Consider the following 16,690-nt stretch of genomic DNA (forward strand, 5'->3'; position numbering starts at 1 on the left):
CAGAAGGGCCCCAGCCCAGACTCGAACCAGGGACCCTCTTGTTGTGAGGCCACATTTCAATACAAATCTTAAAATTGCGAAATATTCAAACCTTGTTCAAAATAAGACTTATTTAACCTTACATTATGTAAAACATGCCATATTTATGACAATTGCTTTCAAACCAAACAAGTACGATAGGCTACATCCTACTTAAAATGTAATCCTCGCGCTGTTAAATCGGATTTAATCAAGGAAGCAGCAGTGTATTTATTTATCGGTTTATTTTATCGCCGTGATATCCGATAATTCATTTAAAACCGATAGTGTGCCGATATTATCGTACATCTATAATAATAGTAGAGGTAATGGTTTTAGTAGAAGTGGAGTAGTGTGTTACTGTCAGCATTAGCAGCCGTAGATCAATACTAGCAGTATTATCATGATGAGTTAAATTAGCCAGTTAGTGCTCGTGTGTGCAGCTGCAGGAGGAGCTGACTTGAACAGATCTGATTGTCTCCAGTGGACAGTAAACATGTCCAGGCTGTGAGGTATCAGCAGTCTGGGGCCACATCTTCTGTCTCTCCATCCCTCCATCTCTCCAGGGAGCAGCAGTGGAGCAGGTGCTCGCCACCCCCCTCCTCCTCCTCCTCCCTCTACCTCCCTCCCCTCTCATACCCCGCCTCTCTCTCTCTCTCTCTCTCTCTCTCTCTCTCTCTCTCTCTCTCTCTCTCTCTCTCTCTCTCTCTCTCTCTCTCTCTCTCTCTCTCTCTCTCTCTCTCTCTCTCTCTCTCCCTCTCCCTGAGGACAGTTAACGTGTTGTCCTTCTCCTTCCCACATCAACACATCGCTGTGTGTTGTAGTGGTGTAGGACAGATCTCACATTAGGCTATATCGCCGCTGCACAGCATTTATTCACCTAAAGATGCGCAAAAACCGAGGATTGTCTTTTCTTTGGTGAGGCGGTAAGTTGCCTATTTTTCTGTTTGTTTTCGTACACAACGTCCCGGGATTTGCTTTGTTGTACACTGGAGTGAATGATAAGGTCGTTCATTTATGCGTTGGTAGACTGTTTTTAAAGTTAACGTGCAGGTCACACTGTTAAATGATCACTTATTGCTTGGATGTCATCTGTGGTGCCGAGGTGACTTTATCTAATGACCCTTTGACTTTTGATTCATTTAGTTAACCTTACAGTAGCCTATTGTCTTTCTGTTAAGGCAGCAGTTACGCTTGGATATATGTGGGCAGTTATATCCTCACTTTTTTTACATTTGATCTTTTACTGTCTACTTAAGACTGTTGGAGGAAAAGAGAAACTACTTTTGTTCGAGGCTATTTTTAGATGAACTGCTTTATACTATATACGACTCAAAATGTGCTGTGTGTGTGTGTGCGTGTGTGTGTGTGTGTGTGTGCGTGCGTGTGTGTGTGTGCGTGTGTGTGTGTGTGTGTGTGTGATTAAATCAGTCGACAATATGTAATCAGACGAACTGGTTAAGCTTGACGAACAGTGTGAAGCCAGCAGGAGAAAAACACTTATTTTTCAAAATAAAGCGTCATTAGCGTTTGTCACCATGACCAAATATAGTATCGCAAAGATGATTCAAGCACAATCAAATGCAAACATTAATTTATTTTTTGTCTTTGCATAATGTATCTTCCTAAAAGGGAAATGGCATGCTTTTATTTTGAACTGGGTGACGCTTGTGTTTCCTTGTTTTATCTTTCTTGTCAAACTCGTCTGTGATCAAACACTGCTACTGTTTGCTCCTTGCAAACTTAACTGACAAGATAGAGAGACCTGAAACACAGCGCTGTGTGTCACCCAGTTTCCTTGTGGTCACACACAGACAGCAGCACCCATGGGACTTTAGAGGAGTCGCTCTTTAATCCGGGACCTTTAACAGTGACTGTATTGTTTGGATGAGATAGATGCCGCCAGGCGCATTAGCAGCAGTCAAGCGGATCACGTCGCTTTTGTGTGTGTACACAACCCGCAGGTGGAGTTCAACACACACACACACACACACACACACACACACACACACACACACACACACACACACACACACACACACACACACACACACACACACAGACACGCTCCGTGCGCCATGTGCTGCCCCTGACCTGCCGTAGACCAGCTGCTCTGCAGGGGTTACTGAGTAAACCTCCAATCTCTTTAATTGTCTCCTTCTTATATAGATACTCTAAACCAAGTCTGCACAGCTCACACACTCCCCGACTTCAGATTAACCCCAGTTCTTATTTCTTTACTTGATTAAAACCATGTGTAAATGAATTGTTAAAGGATAATAATCACCATAATATTCCTCTGTGGTGTTTTTTTTTTTGGTAGGCTTTGTATCTAATTACCTACTTTTGATCGCCTGTAGTTTCAATTTCATTAGAGCTGAAACTTGTACAGTCCACCTGTGACAGAAAAATAATACTAAGGAACTATTTTGGCCAACCTATTATTAACCTATAATCTATTAAACATTAAGATAATATATCATTTTATAGTAAATATTGTGTTTGGATCTGGACTTTTTGAAGTTTTGGACTGTTGGTCAGATAAAAAGAAGACAACTGAACATGTAATGAATAATAGCAATAGTTTCTTGACCTTGGAATAAGAATTCATGTTAAAAGATCGATCGTTGATGTATAGTGAGATACAACAAAACTCAGTTTGGCAGTTTCACTCCACTCCAAAGCAGCAATACAACATTCTGATAGAAATACCAATATACACATACCAATGAATAGCAATACATAGTAACATAGTCCTGAAATATAATTGATAAGTTCACCAAAGGACCATCTAGTAACTGTTCTGGAGCTTCAGATCACAATATCTCAGCCAGTTGACGTGGAGTGGTCAGAGAAATATAGCGGTACAATTAAACTGATATTGGGGTTTGCTGTGTGCCCCCTTCCACAGCAGTGCATTGCTTAGCTGCTTTCAAACTGGGGGCGTGCTGACGTCCGAAAGCCATCTTCTGTAGGTAATTCACTGACGATGGATAAATACCTCATACATGTCGCGTTATGTGACAGCAAGTAAACAAGTAAAACAACAAGTAAAACTCTCCACATTCCCCGACTTTTAATGGTTGTCCCGCTTTTGATGCTTTTATCCTCCCCTTGGAAAAAAAAACGGTGAAGTGGAGCAGAGACATTGCGATTATACAGTCTCTAACAAAGTACCAAGCGCGGGTGATGATGTATAACATTTGCTTCGAGAGCAGCAAAGAGTTGTAGTTCACAAAGCGGCCTCACATAAAAACCTACCATTATCAAACTTCTTTGCAATAAATCGTAGTTTTTTGCATGAAAAGTTACCTTTAAAAACCACAAACATTCATGGCACAGTGAAATTCATGGCACAGTTCAAATGGGACCAGAAAATAATTTTTATTAGCCACAGGAATACCTGCATCAGAAATATACCTCATATTGAGGTCCCATGTACCGGAAATACAACAGCGGGACTTCCCCACTCCCTTCTTACAGGAAGTGGATCAAAGTTCCCTCTTGACTTTGGGAACAGCAGTTTAGGAAACAGTGTCACATCAAGGGCCTTTTCTGTGGACTGTCGGCCATCATATTACCTGTTTTGTGTGTTTGTGTTTAGTGTGGTATAGTGAGAGAGGCGATTGATATTCTGCTTCAATATTCTAAATGTAACCCTGGACGCTAAAAAATGAATATACTCTACTAAAGAATGAATCTATGCTGCGTAGTCTTCATCTTCTGCAGACGCAAAGTTATTTTGTTCCAGCACAACAGCTGACAGCCAAAAGTCTGGTGTACACGCTGACACAGAGGACGGAGGTGATGACAGGAATAAATCAACTGCCAAGGCTGCCTTTCTCATTGCTCCAGTCTAATCTATTCAGTGGTAATATATGGAGTAAATAATCCATAAAATCTGTAACCTTAATTTCCTCAGAGACAACAGTGTGAGCTCCTCCCTGATTTGCTGACCCGAAACCACACCTTGAATGTTAGTCTTTTAACACGAACATCATTGTTTACTACAGCGGTAGTTATTCTGCAGCACACACACACCTCAATTACAACCTGCACTTCAAACTTATCAAGCACCTGCCTGACGGACCGGTCTTGTGCAACGATAGTGTGTGTCTGCGCGTTTTCTCCCCACTCTCGTTTGTTCAGATGGTTGAGGTCTAGCCACCGTGGTGTCAGCACCTGGTGAGCAGAGCTGGCCTCGAGCCAGGGGAGTGGGAACTGTGGCTGTCAACTATCTGACATGACCCTCTGTTTACACCTCCACCACCACCAACGTACACACACACACACACACACACACACACACACACACACACACACACACACAAACACACACACACACACACATACACACACACACACACACACACACACACACACACACACACACACACACACACACACACACACACACACACACACACACACACACACACACACACACACACACACACACACACAAACAAAACCTGTGGGCAAGAGTCAGATGCAGCCGAGTGTCAAAACAAACTGAGACAGAGTAAGATTGGTTTGCCTCAGATTGTTTTATCTTTTTGCATCATTTCTGTATCAGAGAGAGGTGAGACTGAGCCACACGCTGCAGAAAAGATCGATGACTCGGAGGGGAAAAAAACTAAATGCAGCCGACATTATGGGAGAGGCTGTCGAGGAGAACGGAGACTGAAAAAGAGATAGTGAGGAGGAAATGACAAGGCAAAGAAACGATAACGCGAACAGATAGAGAAAAGAGTCCCAAAACAACTGCTATTTATATCTGCTTTCTGTATCTGACAGACAGTGACAAGATGCTCCGAGACAAGTACACTGATTAGAGACATGGAGAAAGGGTCACTGGAAGAGGAAAAGTGCCCTGCAGCCAGGAGGAGGTACAAGTGAAAGTTCAAGGGAGGAGAGAACCAAACAGAGGAAGAGTTTTTTCCAACGTAGCCATCCTGTCTTTGCTGACAGCTCACATTTCTGCTCTAAGCTGTGGCGCTGATAATTTATAGACCTCTCACTAACATCTCGACTCTGTTATGATTGCACAATAAACATGGCTCTGCTCTGGCGGACACACTGTTTAATATAAAACAGAGTAATGACTGCTACACTTCCTTTACTTTCTCTTGTTTCTTTTCCTGCTGCGTGCTGCTAATTCTCTGTCTTCAGATGTTGCTTCCTGATTGTTGTTTTTTTGTCGCTGGTTATTATTACAGTATGTGGTTTTTCTGCTCCATTTACCCCCTGACCATAAATGCGTGCTGTCTTCGTGGTCCCTAGGGGTCACATGCATACGTTTTTGTGATGCACAATGCCTGAATCTTGAGTCAGCTAATTCTGTATGCAGTCACCTTTGGATTTGTTCACACAGACGGCTTGCATATGTGTGTTTTGGCTCCTCCGTCATTTTTCTGACGTTAATGTTCATTTGCATGCCTATGTCTGTGTTCGTGATGGTGTGAGATGCTCGAGTGGGAAAGTGTGTTCGTTGTTTATGGATTGTAAGGAAGTGTTAAGTGTTTGTGTGCGAGCTGCAGAGTGACTGGAGCTAGTAAAGCCATTTAGCAGCCCCTGGAGTAGCCCTGGAGACCGCTGTGTTGACGCCACTCTGACTGCTATTACAGACAAGTTTAAGAGGCTGTAAAACATTTGGCTACTTTTCCTCTCCCTCTCTTGCTCTCTCTCTCTCTTTGTGTGTGCATGCTTGTCAGAGGAATTTGAAAAAGTCTGCCATCTATTGTAGCAGCAACAGTAGCTGTTGTTGTGATTAGTATCAGCTGTATGAGCCCAGATAATCATGTCTTAAAACTGAAATAGAGCATATTTTTGTGTTAAGTGAACGTGTTTGTGTGCACACTCATTATTGGTGTAATGTTAGGTAACTGTTCGTAAACACAAATGGGGATAGTCAGTTTAATGTCTTAAATGTTAACACAGTAGCTGACACAAGAACACACACGCTCAGACATGCCAGTGTGATGAGGGTTAATGAGTGGGTAGTGTGTTACAACCTCTTCTTCTTCCATCCTAATGACACATCTCTGCCTACAAACGGACATGCACGCACACACGCACACACGCACACACGCACACACGCACACACATACACACACACACACGCACACACACACACACACACACACACACACACACACACACACACACACACACACACACACACACACACACACACACACACACACAAACCCATACACACACACAGTGCCTTTTTAATGAGCTGACGGGGCAGCGCATCCCCCCCCCGCTGTCCTCACAGTCCCCCTGTGTAGCCGGTGTTTGTCTGTTTTTTGTGTGTGTTGGAGAGAGAGAAAGTGAACGAGAGGGAGAGCAAGAGACAAAAAAGGTGTCAAAGATACAGGCCTCAACATGTCATATATCACTTACATCATGCAGAGCAGAGTTTGATTGAATGTGTGTGTGGGTGTGTCTTTGTGTGGATGAATGGAGTCACACCCGCATTTTCATTTTGGCAAAGCTGGTAGTTTTATTATTAGTTTTTGTTGTACGTTGGAATATTTTTAGCCGCGGCTGGTTGGTGGCTCTATGGACGGGAGCGTCAGTTGATTAATGCACCGATTGTCAGTTGGACCATAACTTCCTAAGTAAAATAAACATATATTGAAGTGAATAGCCAAGAACTTTTGGGCAGACAGTAATGGTTCCCAGATAATAAATCATAATAACTTTAGTGACCCCCTGACTTTTCATGTGAAGCCACCAGCAGGACGAATTTTACACTTCAGACAGAATACCTTAAAACTAAAATACATATGTATACGATTATGATATATGCATGGCCTCAGTGCTTTAAGATCAATGATAACATGCTGAATCACAGTATGTGTGAAGCTATGTTGCATGTTTGTACCTTTCCCCGTGCATGTTAACGTGCGTGTTCAGTGTCACATTAATCCTTATGTTCCTTACCTCTATATTTTATGTAAAACTAAACATTTCACCATGTTTTATTTTATGAAATTCAAGTGTTTTGTGTTTATGAACAACTTACAGCCACACCTTGTGTGAGCAACATGTGGCCGTGTGTTTGTATGACGGTTCAGACTAAGTTTGTTTGTTTTTGGCAGTTTTTCAAGCCTTTATTATACAGGACAGACAGGAAATGGGGTGAGAGAGAGAGATGCAGCCATGGGCCGCAGGTAGGAGTCGAACCTGTGGCCGCTGCCTCGAGGACCCTCAGCCTCTTTACATGGGGCAACTGCTCTAACCACTGTGCCACCGGCCGCCCCGATTGTGTGTGATACATTTTAAAGTTGCGTGCAAATTTTTCACATCTGTCCGTTTCACTGGTGTCTTTAGCCTACATTGACTTTGTGTGCAGTCATCCTCTAAAATTAGCTTAATTCAGTCTGAACACACCTCCAGCTGCTGCTTGAGATTAATGCTTACATGCTAAATGTTATCATTGTGGAGAGATGTTAATGTGTATGTGTATTTGTAGAAATGTCAGTATGTTAGCTTGCTTGAAAAATGCTAACTGTAATCAAGTTAGCATTCAGCTCAAAGCACAGTTAAAGGAACACTTCACCCCCAAAACGATCATTTGCGTCAGTCCAAGTCTCGTGTTCCACAATGCCACATTGCTTTGTTCCCCCTTGTTTGAACAGATCTGAGTAGATAAAATAAGAGAGAAGTGTCATTTTAACCGCTTTCCTATCGATGAAAAAGTGGAAGGAGTGATCGTAAAAAGATCACAAGTTCGGCCATTGTTGTTTGTTTTGTTTGACGGAGCATTTGGACCGGGAAATAGTATCGTGAAGGAGTGTCAGATTAAAAGGCCTGATCTCAATTATTCACCCCATGTTGAATTTGTGAAGAAACCATGTTTATTGTCGTATGACTCCATGGTGAACAAGATCTTTATACATTGAAGTAGTGGGGGGGGGGGGTTAATGACAGCAAAACTATATCAAAACATCTGTTTACAAACAGTCACACAACTTGTGCAGTATAGACTAATCCAAGTCTTATTTATCCAGTTGTGTGCTCAGTACTTCCCACACATGCATTTTCGCTTAAACCTATTTCCAACACTCCCACTCACACACGGACAAGTAGCACGCCTGTGCAAGTGTGAGATTGTTTATGAGGTTTTTAATAGTAAGGTTTTAGCAAAAATGCTGAGTTTTCTTCACAAATTCAAAGTAACACTGATGAGTAATGCAAATCATCATTTTGGAGGCGAAGTGTTCTTTTAAGCAGAAACAGCTGAAAATGAAGGCTGACAGTGTCGAGTCTTACAAGTCAGAGATGTCCTCTAATGGCTACTGTGCAGAGGATTTCCACCTTTTCTTTATGGGAAAAACTTTATGGGAACATTTATATCCCATTAGTATCCTAATATTGAGGAATAGCAAATTTGTCTCAGTTTTTTAGGCATCCAACAGTTTCCTGGTGTGCAATAAGCATTGCAGCCTCATGGGGCTGTTAGCATGTCCTTCTACTTGTGTTTATCCGTTCAGTCATCACTGTAAAAACAAAAACAAAAAAACGGCTCCTAAAGGCAGTTAAATGTCTTAATTTGTATTTAGGGCTGTTGTGTGTTTCACCCTCCAACCTCCTGCTGTCCTGGGCGGCAGAGGTCAGAGGTGAAGGGTGAAAGGTCACTGTCAGGAACCTCCCCTCCCCCCCACCTCACCCCTGTCCTGTCCCCAAAGCAGACAGAGCTGACTAGCAGAGAGACAGAGTGATGGATGGAGGGTTAACACTACCCACTGCCACTGCCACACACACACACACACACACACACACACACACACACACACACACACACACACACACACACACACACACACACACACACACACACACACACACACACACACACACACACACACACACACACACACACACACACAAATGCTCAAACCACACACACCCCCCACCTCCCGGGAGTGTGCGAGCCAAAAGGAGGAAGGATGAAGAATGAAGAGAGAAAAGAAAACGACAAGAGAGCACAGTTTGAGGGAGTGAGAAGGGACAGCTAAGGAGAGAAAATGGAAAGATAAAAAGAGCGACAGAGACGAGAGGAGGAGGAGGAGGAGGAGGAGGAGGAGGTAGGATGGAGAGTGTGATAGATGCAGAGGGAGGGGAAGGAGGAGGGGGGTGCGGTGGATGGGGAGAAGGAGGAGGAGGAGGAGGAGGGGGGAAGTGGATAGAAAAGAGGTCACGTGACCACGTAGCAGCTGCAAGGCTGAGAGGGAGAGAGAAAGAGTCTCACAGAGGAGCAGAAAGACGACGAGCAGGAGGAGAACAGTGAGCGCGAGGGTGAGTTTGTCTGTTTGCATGTTTGCATTGTGCTCACATGCATATGTTAGTATGTTTGTGTTTGTGAACGACACAGGCAAATATCAGAAGGATAGGTTGTGACAAAAGCTTGTAGGAAAAAAAGAAAGAAAGCAAGAAAGAGAGAGGAGATTATGTGTGTTGCCTTTTGTTAAATAACCTCCAGTATGCTGAGATAAACGAGAGAGAGAGAGAGAGAGAGAGAGAGAGAAAGAGAGAGATGAGAGACAGGAAGGAAAGTGAGTAGAGAGGAAGGAGGGAGAGAAAGAGTCGATAGAAACTGTCTTATCATCTCTCCCTTGACTGCTGGGCTCAGCAGACACACGCGCGCACACACACTAGAGCCTGTCAGGATCTGAGCTTTTACTCTCTTCATCTCTCTTTCCCTTTCTGTCTGTCTGTCTCGGTTTCAATTTGCTTTATCGACATGACATGTAAATACACAAGTGTAGCCAAAGAAATACAAGAAAAATAGTGAGTAAAGAAAAGGAAGTAAATTATAGAAACGGGGAAAGAAAAGAACAGTACCCTATTGTCTTCCGATATGTAAACACATCATACATGTGAGAAGCTGCACACGTGTTAATTATCTACACAACACACATTAGAAGTGTCATTCGGAGCAGTTAGGTGCTTGACAGGTTATTTGTTATCTGTCTGTGTTGCTTTGTGGCAGCTGGTAACCAACTGAGGTCATAAATCCTGGAGAAGCTTTTTTTTTTCTCCTCCAACTCTTTGATGATGTTTAACCCCCAAATTGCCGCGGAAACAAATAAGTTTCTCTCGATGGTTTACATGATTTCACACAGCAGCCTCTGCCAGGCTCCACTTCATGTTCACTTACTTTAAGATTGGGCTTCTGTGTGTTTTCTCGCCCTTCGTGCATCTTCCTCTCACGCTGTTTATCGCTCTGCAGCTTCCTCTGCCTGTTGTTTTTTTTTGCTCACGTGTGAAAGCTGGTAGTTAAAAAGGTCTAATCTGGGGATAACATCAGATTTATGATACTTTCAATGTACTAACTCGTAAAAGGTGATTGTCCTTTATTCTTTCACTTCTTCTGAAATCCTTAGTGTGATGAGCAGAACATTCAATAATGCTGCTCAATGTGCTCTTATGAATTTTTTATGACTGTGTTTACTGCTTTGGCTGTTTGCTCTTCCTGTGGCATGTGTGTGTGCATGTTTTGAAAGGTGGTTTTGTGCGTGTGTGTGTGTGTGTGCGTGTGTGTGTGTGTGTGTGTGTGTGTGTGTGTGTGTGTGCATTTGTGTTGGTAATGAGGTCATTGCTGTATAGCGGGCAGGGGGGCTGCTGGCTAATTCCAGCTGTAATTAACATTAGTGGGTCAGTAAGAGGGTAGAGGGTGAAGACAAAGGTTACGCTTACTACGTTTGCTCTCAGTGTGTCCACTCTTCAGTAGATCGATGGGTTTGCTGGTGATCTGTGTGTGTTTGTGTGTGTGTGTTTGCATCTGTAAGGGTGTAAAAACTGCAGCGATACTTTAATAGTGTTTACGTGTAGACACTCCCGAGGTCTTAAGATGTTTTGGCTGGCTCCCTTGAGGAAATTGACATGTGTGCGCTCATGTGTGGGATTTGCTATTAGGGTCACCGCTCTATTTGACACAGCTCTATTCCCTCCCCTCTAGTCTCTTGTGGCGCTGACCCACGCATATATGCTCGCTATGATGTCCAGACACAAAGGCAGAAACACACATACACATACACACACACAGACACACACAAGCACATACACACACACACACACACACACACACACACACTTTTCCATTCTCTTTGAGCACTTGTGTATGAGTTTCATTCATTCAAGATAAATGAGATACCAACTGTGTTCAAAAAGGGATGCGCGTATTACACAATGATTCAAAGCTACATTTTCTACTTTTAGATAGATAAGTTCAAATTTTTACTGGATCCTCCTTGTTTTATTGAGAGGTATCGAACAATAGATAATGTCCATAAGTAAAAGCTCCTCAAATAATTCCTCCCGCTCTCCTCCTCAGGTATGAACCATGAGTCCAATAAATCACCATCATTAGGAATGATCTCCACGGCAACTCGCACCACGGCTACTGTCAGTCCCCTCAGCCCACTAACCAATGGGAACGCAGTTGCCCAATCTGCAAACTCCGGATTCGCTGCTGCCCTGCGTAAACTGGCCAAACAGGCCGAGGATCCCAGAGGTGAGCGGCGAGATTTAACCTCTTTTTAAAACCCAAAAGCTCGAGCAGCGAGATTTAACATGGTCCTGATACACACACACACACACACACACACACACGCACGCACACACACGCACACACGCACACACGCACGCACGCACACAAGTACAGTAGACTCTTCTTCTGTATTACTGCTGCCTGATTTGCTCACAACCTCACATCCTTTAATGTGTCTGCATGTTTTCATTGTTACTGAAACTGTAGAGACTACATTTAAAGGGGTAGTTCAACATTTTAGGACTTACACGTTTTTACTTTTCATATAGAGAAAAGGCAATAAGCTTAAGTCCCTGTAAAGGTTTAAGATATCATTATTATCCCTGAGGGGCAGATTGTTGCATAACCAATAGGAATCATATGACAATAGACCACAAATCCCAAAACACGCACAACAATGAATGAAGAAAATACATCAGTAGACTCATCAGTCATCTGTAATTTCACAGATTAAACAAAACAAGATATAACATATATATGTTAATCAGTGCTGGCTAAACTAACCGTTTTCCACTGTTTCCAGTCTTTGTGCTATTCTAAAGATGACTGTCTCAAGCAAATAAGCATGTTTCCCCAACTATTCCTTAAAGGTGTAAAGGAAGGAGTTAATGACAGACAATTTGCAGATTGTATTGCAAACACTGTGCCAATAAATGTGTAAGCAGATCATTTCACAGACCAAGGTTGTGTTTTGTGGAATAATGTGAAACGTTTTACTGCCTGGTAGCTCTGTGGTTGTGTGTGTTATGCGTACGTGTTTGTGTGCGTGTGCGTGTGCGTGTGCGTGTGTGCGTGTACGTGTGTGTGTGTGTGTGTGTGTGTGTGTGTGTGTGTGTGTTTCTGTGTGTGTTTCTGTGTGTGTGTGTGTCCTCACTCAGCTCATTGGTGTCCTAATGAAGGTGTTGAATAAGAGCTGACCTATCCTGACCTCTCCCTCTCTGTCTCTTCCTTCATCCGTTTCCATTCATCTCCTAATAATGAGAATCTAATTACAGCCAATTATAACAATCTCTCTCTCTCTCTCTCTCTCTCTCTCTCTCTCTCTCTGTCTCTCTGTCTCTCTCTCTCCCACTCCCTGAAGCTTGACCTAAGGCTCTTTCTAAGGTGTTTCTGTGTGTGTCTGGTTAGTGAGTGTTACAGTAATGGATACAGTAGTGTGAATGTTACAGTAAACACACACACTCTCTCTTTATCACGTTTTACACCTCCCCCTTCACTGTGTCACACCCAGCCTCTTTTTAACACCTTCATTTGTGATATCCTTCTTTCGTTTTTCTCTGTATCAGATTTTTTCATGATTGTCACGCACACACTTTCATCTTGTACCGTTTCCCTCATCTCTTCTACCTTCTGTACCTTTTTACACTTTCCTTTATTTCTGTCACATCTCGCCAGATTGTTTTCATTAAAATGATTGAGTCGCTGTTTACCTCGTCACAGGCCAGCACACTGACAAAAACTTCATTTTTCTTTTCCGTGCACCATCTGTATTATGTCACAGGAGGATTGTTTGATCCTGGAAATCTTTTTAATCTGATCAGCCGTCTGATAGCTTCAGTCTATTCCTGCCCCTCCCTCCGTCATTAACCCCTGTCTCTCCCCACCTCAGGTCCTGCTCTCAGCGGCGAGTCGTCTCCAGTCTCTTCCCCGGCCACCAGCCACAGCTCGCCAGTCACCACTCCTAAGCGGGGCTCATTAGGGCCCCTCCTGGGTCAGACCAGGGGCCACGGTGTCCCCAACACCCCTCCTGTAGTCACCATTGCCCCCACCAAGACCATCAACGGCCTGTGGAGGGCCGAAGGACGACAGGTAAGACACGTCGTCCATCAAACCGTCATACACGGCAGACAAGTTTGAGACAAGACACCTGCTGCTCTCGCCCTGTGTATCTGTACTTTTTGTTCCTCTGTCTTGCTGGTTTCTCATTTTCTAATTTATCACTCTTGTGCCTTCTCTAAGTACAGATAACTCGTCTGTCTGTCTCTGTCTGTCTTATCTGTCCTGCTGCTGCTCCCTCCATTTAAGAAATAGTCCCACTGCTTGTCAACATCAAACGGTCGAAACAAGCCGTCTCTGTCTCTCTCTCTATTTCTCTGTCTTGTCTCATTCCTTAATTTTCATGCTTTCACCAGTCTGCCTCTCTCTAATCAGTCCATGTCTTTTTCATCAACACATGAGGGGTTTGTAAAGAAACACTGGAGGCTGCAGAGACTGGCACCTATTGTGTTCAGCTTCCTGCAGTGTGTGTGTGTGTCTGTGTGCGTGCATATGTGTGTGTACTTGACCCTTCACCACAAAAGGCTTAGGATGTGAAGAGGGACAAGTGTGTGTGTGTGTGTGTGTGTGTGTGTGTGTGTGTGTGTGTGTGTGTGTGTGTGTGCGTGTGCGTGTGTGTGTGTGTGCATCTATGGATGTGTTTGCTTGTGGGTGTGTGAGCGAATTAAAGGTGGGGCGAGGAACCAGGCCCCTCACACAATGCAGGGGCTAGCCCCCACAGTAGCCACTTCCCCCTGGATCAGAGCTGCCTTTCTCCCCCTTCACAAAGACCACTCTGTGGCTCTGCCTGCCCGGGGCTCCCATTCAGACATTCAGAGAGAAAGGGGGAGGGAGGAAGGGAGGAAAATAGAGAATAGGATGTTAAGAAAGGAGGGGAGGGAGAGTAAGAATGAGCAGGAGAGCGACAGAGAGAGGGCTCTAAAGCGTTACATAGATTCAGTGTTTGTTCTTACTGTATGCAGCTTGTCCTAGAGCAGAACGATTTACGCTAAAGAAACAGGCTGTTTGTGTGTGTTTAGTGCTGCATCTGTGAAGGCCGTTGACTGTCTGCAGGGTCAGAGGTCAAGGAATGTGATGGCTGCTCTCCAAACCTTCCGTGTGTCGTCTTCCCGTCTCATTTTGAGAGAGTGCAAGAGAGAGACGGTCCATCACTGGTCTGAACCTGCTTTCCATGAGTGACTCATTCAAAACTATTCAAACGTATTCAAAGCACAGATATTTTACTGGGAGTCAAGTGTTGAACAAAACTAAGGTAGCAGATCGGGTGTTGCTGGGAGGGGTCATTTGTTTGTGGTTTGTCTGTGGTCTGTCTGACCTGTATTGCTTTTTGTTGCTGTAGCAACAGGATTAGACACAATATAGTGTAAAGGTGTGTTATCTTCTTATTTATATACCATAGTATGGTTTTCCAAGGTTTTCTGGCAGCTATTTTGTCTTTATACTGGAGAAATCAGTATGCATAAAGAGTTTTTCCACAATGTTTGGTCCAGACTGAAATATCTCAACAACCATTGGATGTATTGTCATTACAGACATCCCTGTCATTACAGATTTCCCTTTTATGATCCCCTGACTTTTCACCTTTTGCCATCATTGGGTCAAAATTTGAATTTGTCCCAAACTTTAGTTTATGACCAAATACCTGCCAAACTAACGACATTCCCATCAGCCTCAGCTGTAGCTTTTGTTTACTGCTGATTAGCAAATGTTAACATGCTAACACGTTAAACTAAGACGCTGAACATTGGCATGTTATCACTGTCACTGTGAACATGTTAGTCTTCTGACGTTAGCTTGTAGCTTAAAGCACCGCTGCATGTCTCCTAAGTAGCCTCACAGAGCTGCAAGCATGTTAAAGATTTTCTTTTGGCATTTTGCCTCTTTAATTGGAATATTTGCAATTATTTGAGAGTAATAATTTCACCAGACATATTAAGCAACCTGGGACAGAGCCAATGCTTACTGTGTCACTGTTTGCTGTTGGAAAACATCCTTTTGTAATTTTTTTCCCATGTCTGCTTTTGTCATGGTGGTGATTTGAAGGTTGAAATTGTGCTATAAGCAAGGACCAAATCCTCTAAGTGGGAAGCCCTTAGAGAGAGCGAGGGAGAGAGTGACCAGGCGATGAAGGAGAGAACAGTTGGTCAGATATTAGGATCATCTTTCCATTTTGATCTTGACCTGTTATGACATATCAGACCCACTTTCCCACTCCACTGAGCCTCTGGGTGCAGCTCGGGGGGGTTGGGGGTTTAACCCAGTCGCTCCTTCTCATTTTTTTCACTTTTTTCAAGCTCAGTTTTATTCCAGCACACACTCACACCCCATTGATATACATAGTAATGTCTGCTCTCACTGTCTGTCTGTGTGTCTGTCAGGTTGAGCAGAGTATTCAGGGGCACAGTAGGGAGCGGGTTTGTGCTGAGAACACCCAGCTACAGCAGGATAAGAGGACTCCGCCGACTCACTCACCTCACCCCCTGACTCACACCTTTGGCCTCACCCCTAGTTCTGTCATGCAGGACCCCAGAATACAGAGCCTTAGGTAAGTGCAACACACACTTATAGTTTGTATATATTTGTATAAAAGAAATTTAGAGCCGTGGCTGGAGGCATTACGTCCGTCGTCACATTGTTGCAAATGCGATCTCTCAGGAAGCCCCAGAGGAAATGTCTTCAAATGCAGCACAAACGTCCACTTGGCCCCAAGTCAAGGTCCCAAAACACTTATTTGCCCATTACTGGTTCTGAAGAATTCCTGGGAACATTTTACATGACTTCCTCAAAAGGGTAAAATGATCAAGTGATTTTTTTTTATGAAGTGACATTTTATATCCAAAGAGTCAGAGGTCAACTTCACTGTGACACCATTACGCCACAACTCAGAGCAAAAGGGAGACATTTGATACTGAATGAATTGGTGACACTAATCTTGAAACTGTGCTGATTGTACAGAACGAGCGGGTCAGAGATGTGGGTGAAGCATCCAATTCTCACCCAAAACAATACACTAAATACCTTTTATTAAACCCCTTCAAAGTCTTCACTACATATATTATGACAGTTTGGATGTACACTGCAGATTGATTGGTTAGCAGAGTGACCGAACCACAAACGGTTATTTTAGTTGGTTATAACCCCTAAAATCCTCATACACAACTTACCCGAAAGCACATAAAACAGTTTTAGATTAATTCCCTGTGCGCTTGTTCTGCAGTTTGCCTGGGCAGATGCACCCTGTGGTATCCTCAGGGGCCATCCCAGAGGAGTACCTGAGAGCGCTCCGGCCCTTTGCCCACTCAGATGACCTCCGACTGACCTCTCTACCCCTGA

The 16,690-nt window shown here is 43.6% G+C and overlaps 1 protein-coding gene across 2 annotated transcripts in view; it reads left to right on the forward strand.

Annotated features, from left to right (window-relative positions):
* Window positions 1-815: 815 nt before the first annotated feature.
* LOC310948917 (genetic suppressor element 1-like) overlaps window positions 816-16,690 on the forward strand; it is a 26,303-nt gene continuing 10,428 nt past the window's right edge. The window contains exons 1-5 of one of the 2 annotated variants that reach the window (XM_083916217.1): window positions 816-944; window positions 11,366-11,545; window positions 13,191-13,390; window positions 15,736-15,902; window positions 16,575-16,690. The exon at window positions 16,575-16,690 is cut by the window's right edge and continues 88 nt beyond it. In XM_083916217.1, coding sequence (XP_083772343.1) covers window positions 11,368-11,545; window positions 13,191-13,390; window positions 15,736-15,902; window positions 16,575-16,690 — 661 coding nt within the window. In that variant the 5' untranslated portion in view covers window positions 816-944; window positions 11,366-11,367. Of the gene's footprint in view, window positions 945-9,272; window positions 9,328-11,365; window positions 11,546-13,190; window positions 13,391-15,735; window positions 15,903-16,574 lie in introns of those variants that run through there. The other variant, XM_083916216.1, reaches the window with a different exon arrangement.

The sequence above is a fragment of the Echiichthys vipera genome, assembly GCF_963691815.1.
Source record: "Echiichthys vipera genome assembly, chromosome: 7".
In the NCBI taxonomy this organism is placed as follows: domain Eukaryota; kingdom Metazoa; phylum Chordata; class Actinopteri; order Perciformes; family Trachinidae; genus Echiichthys; species Echiichthys vipera.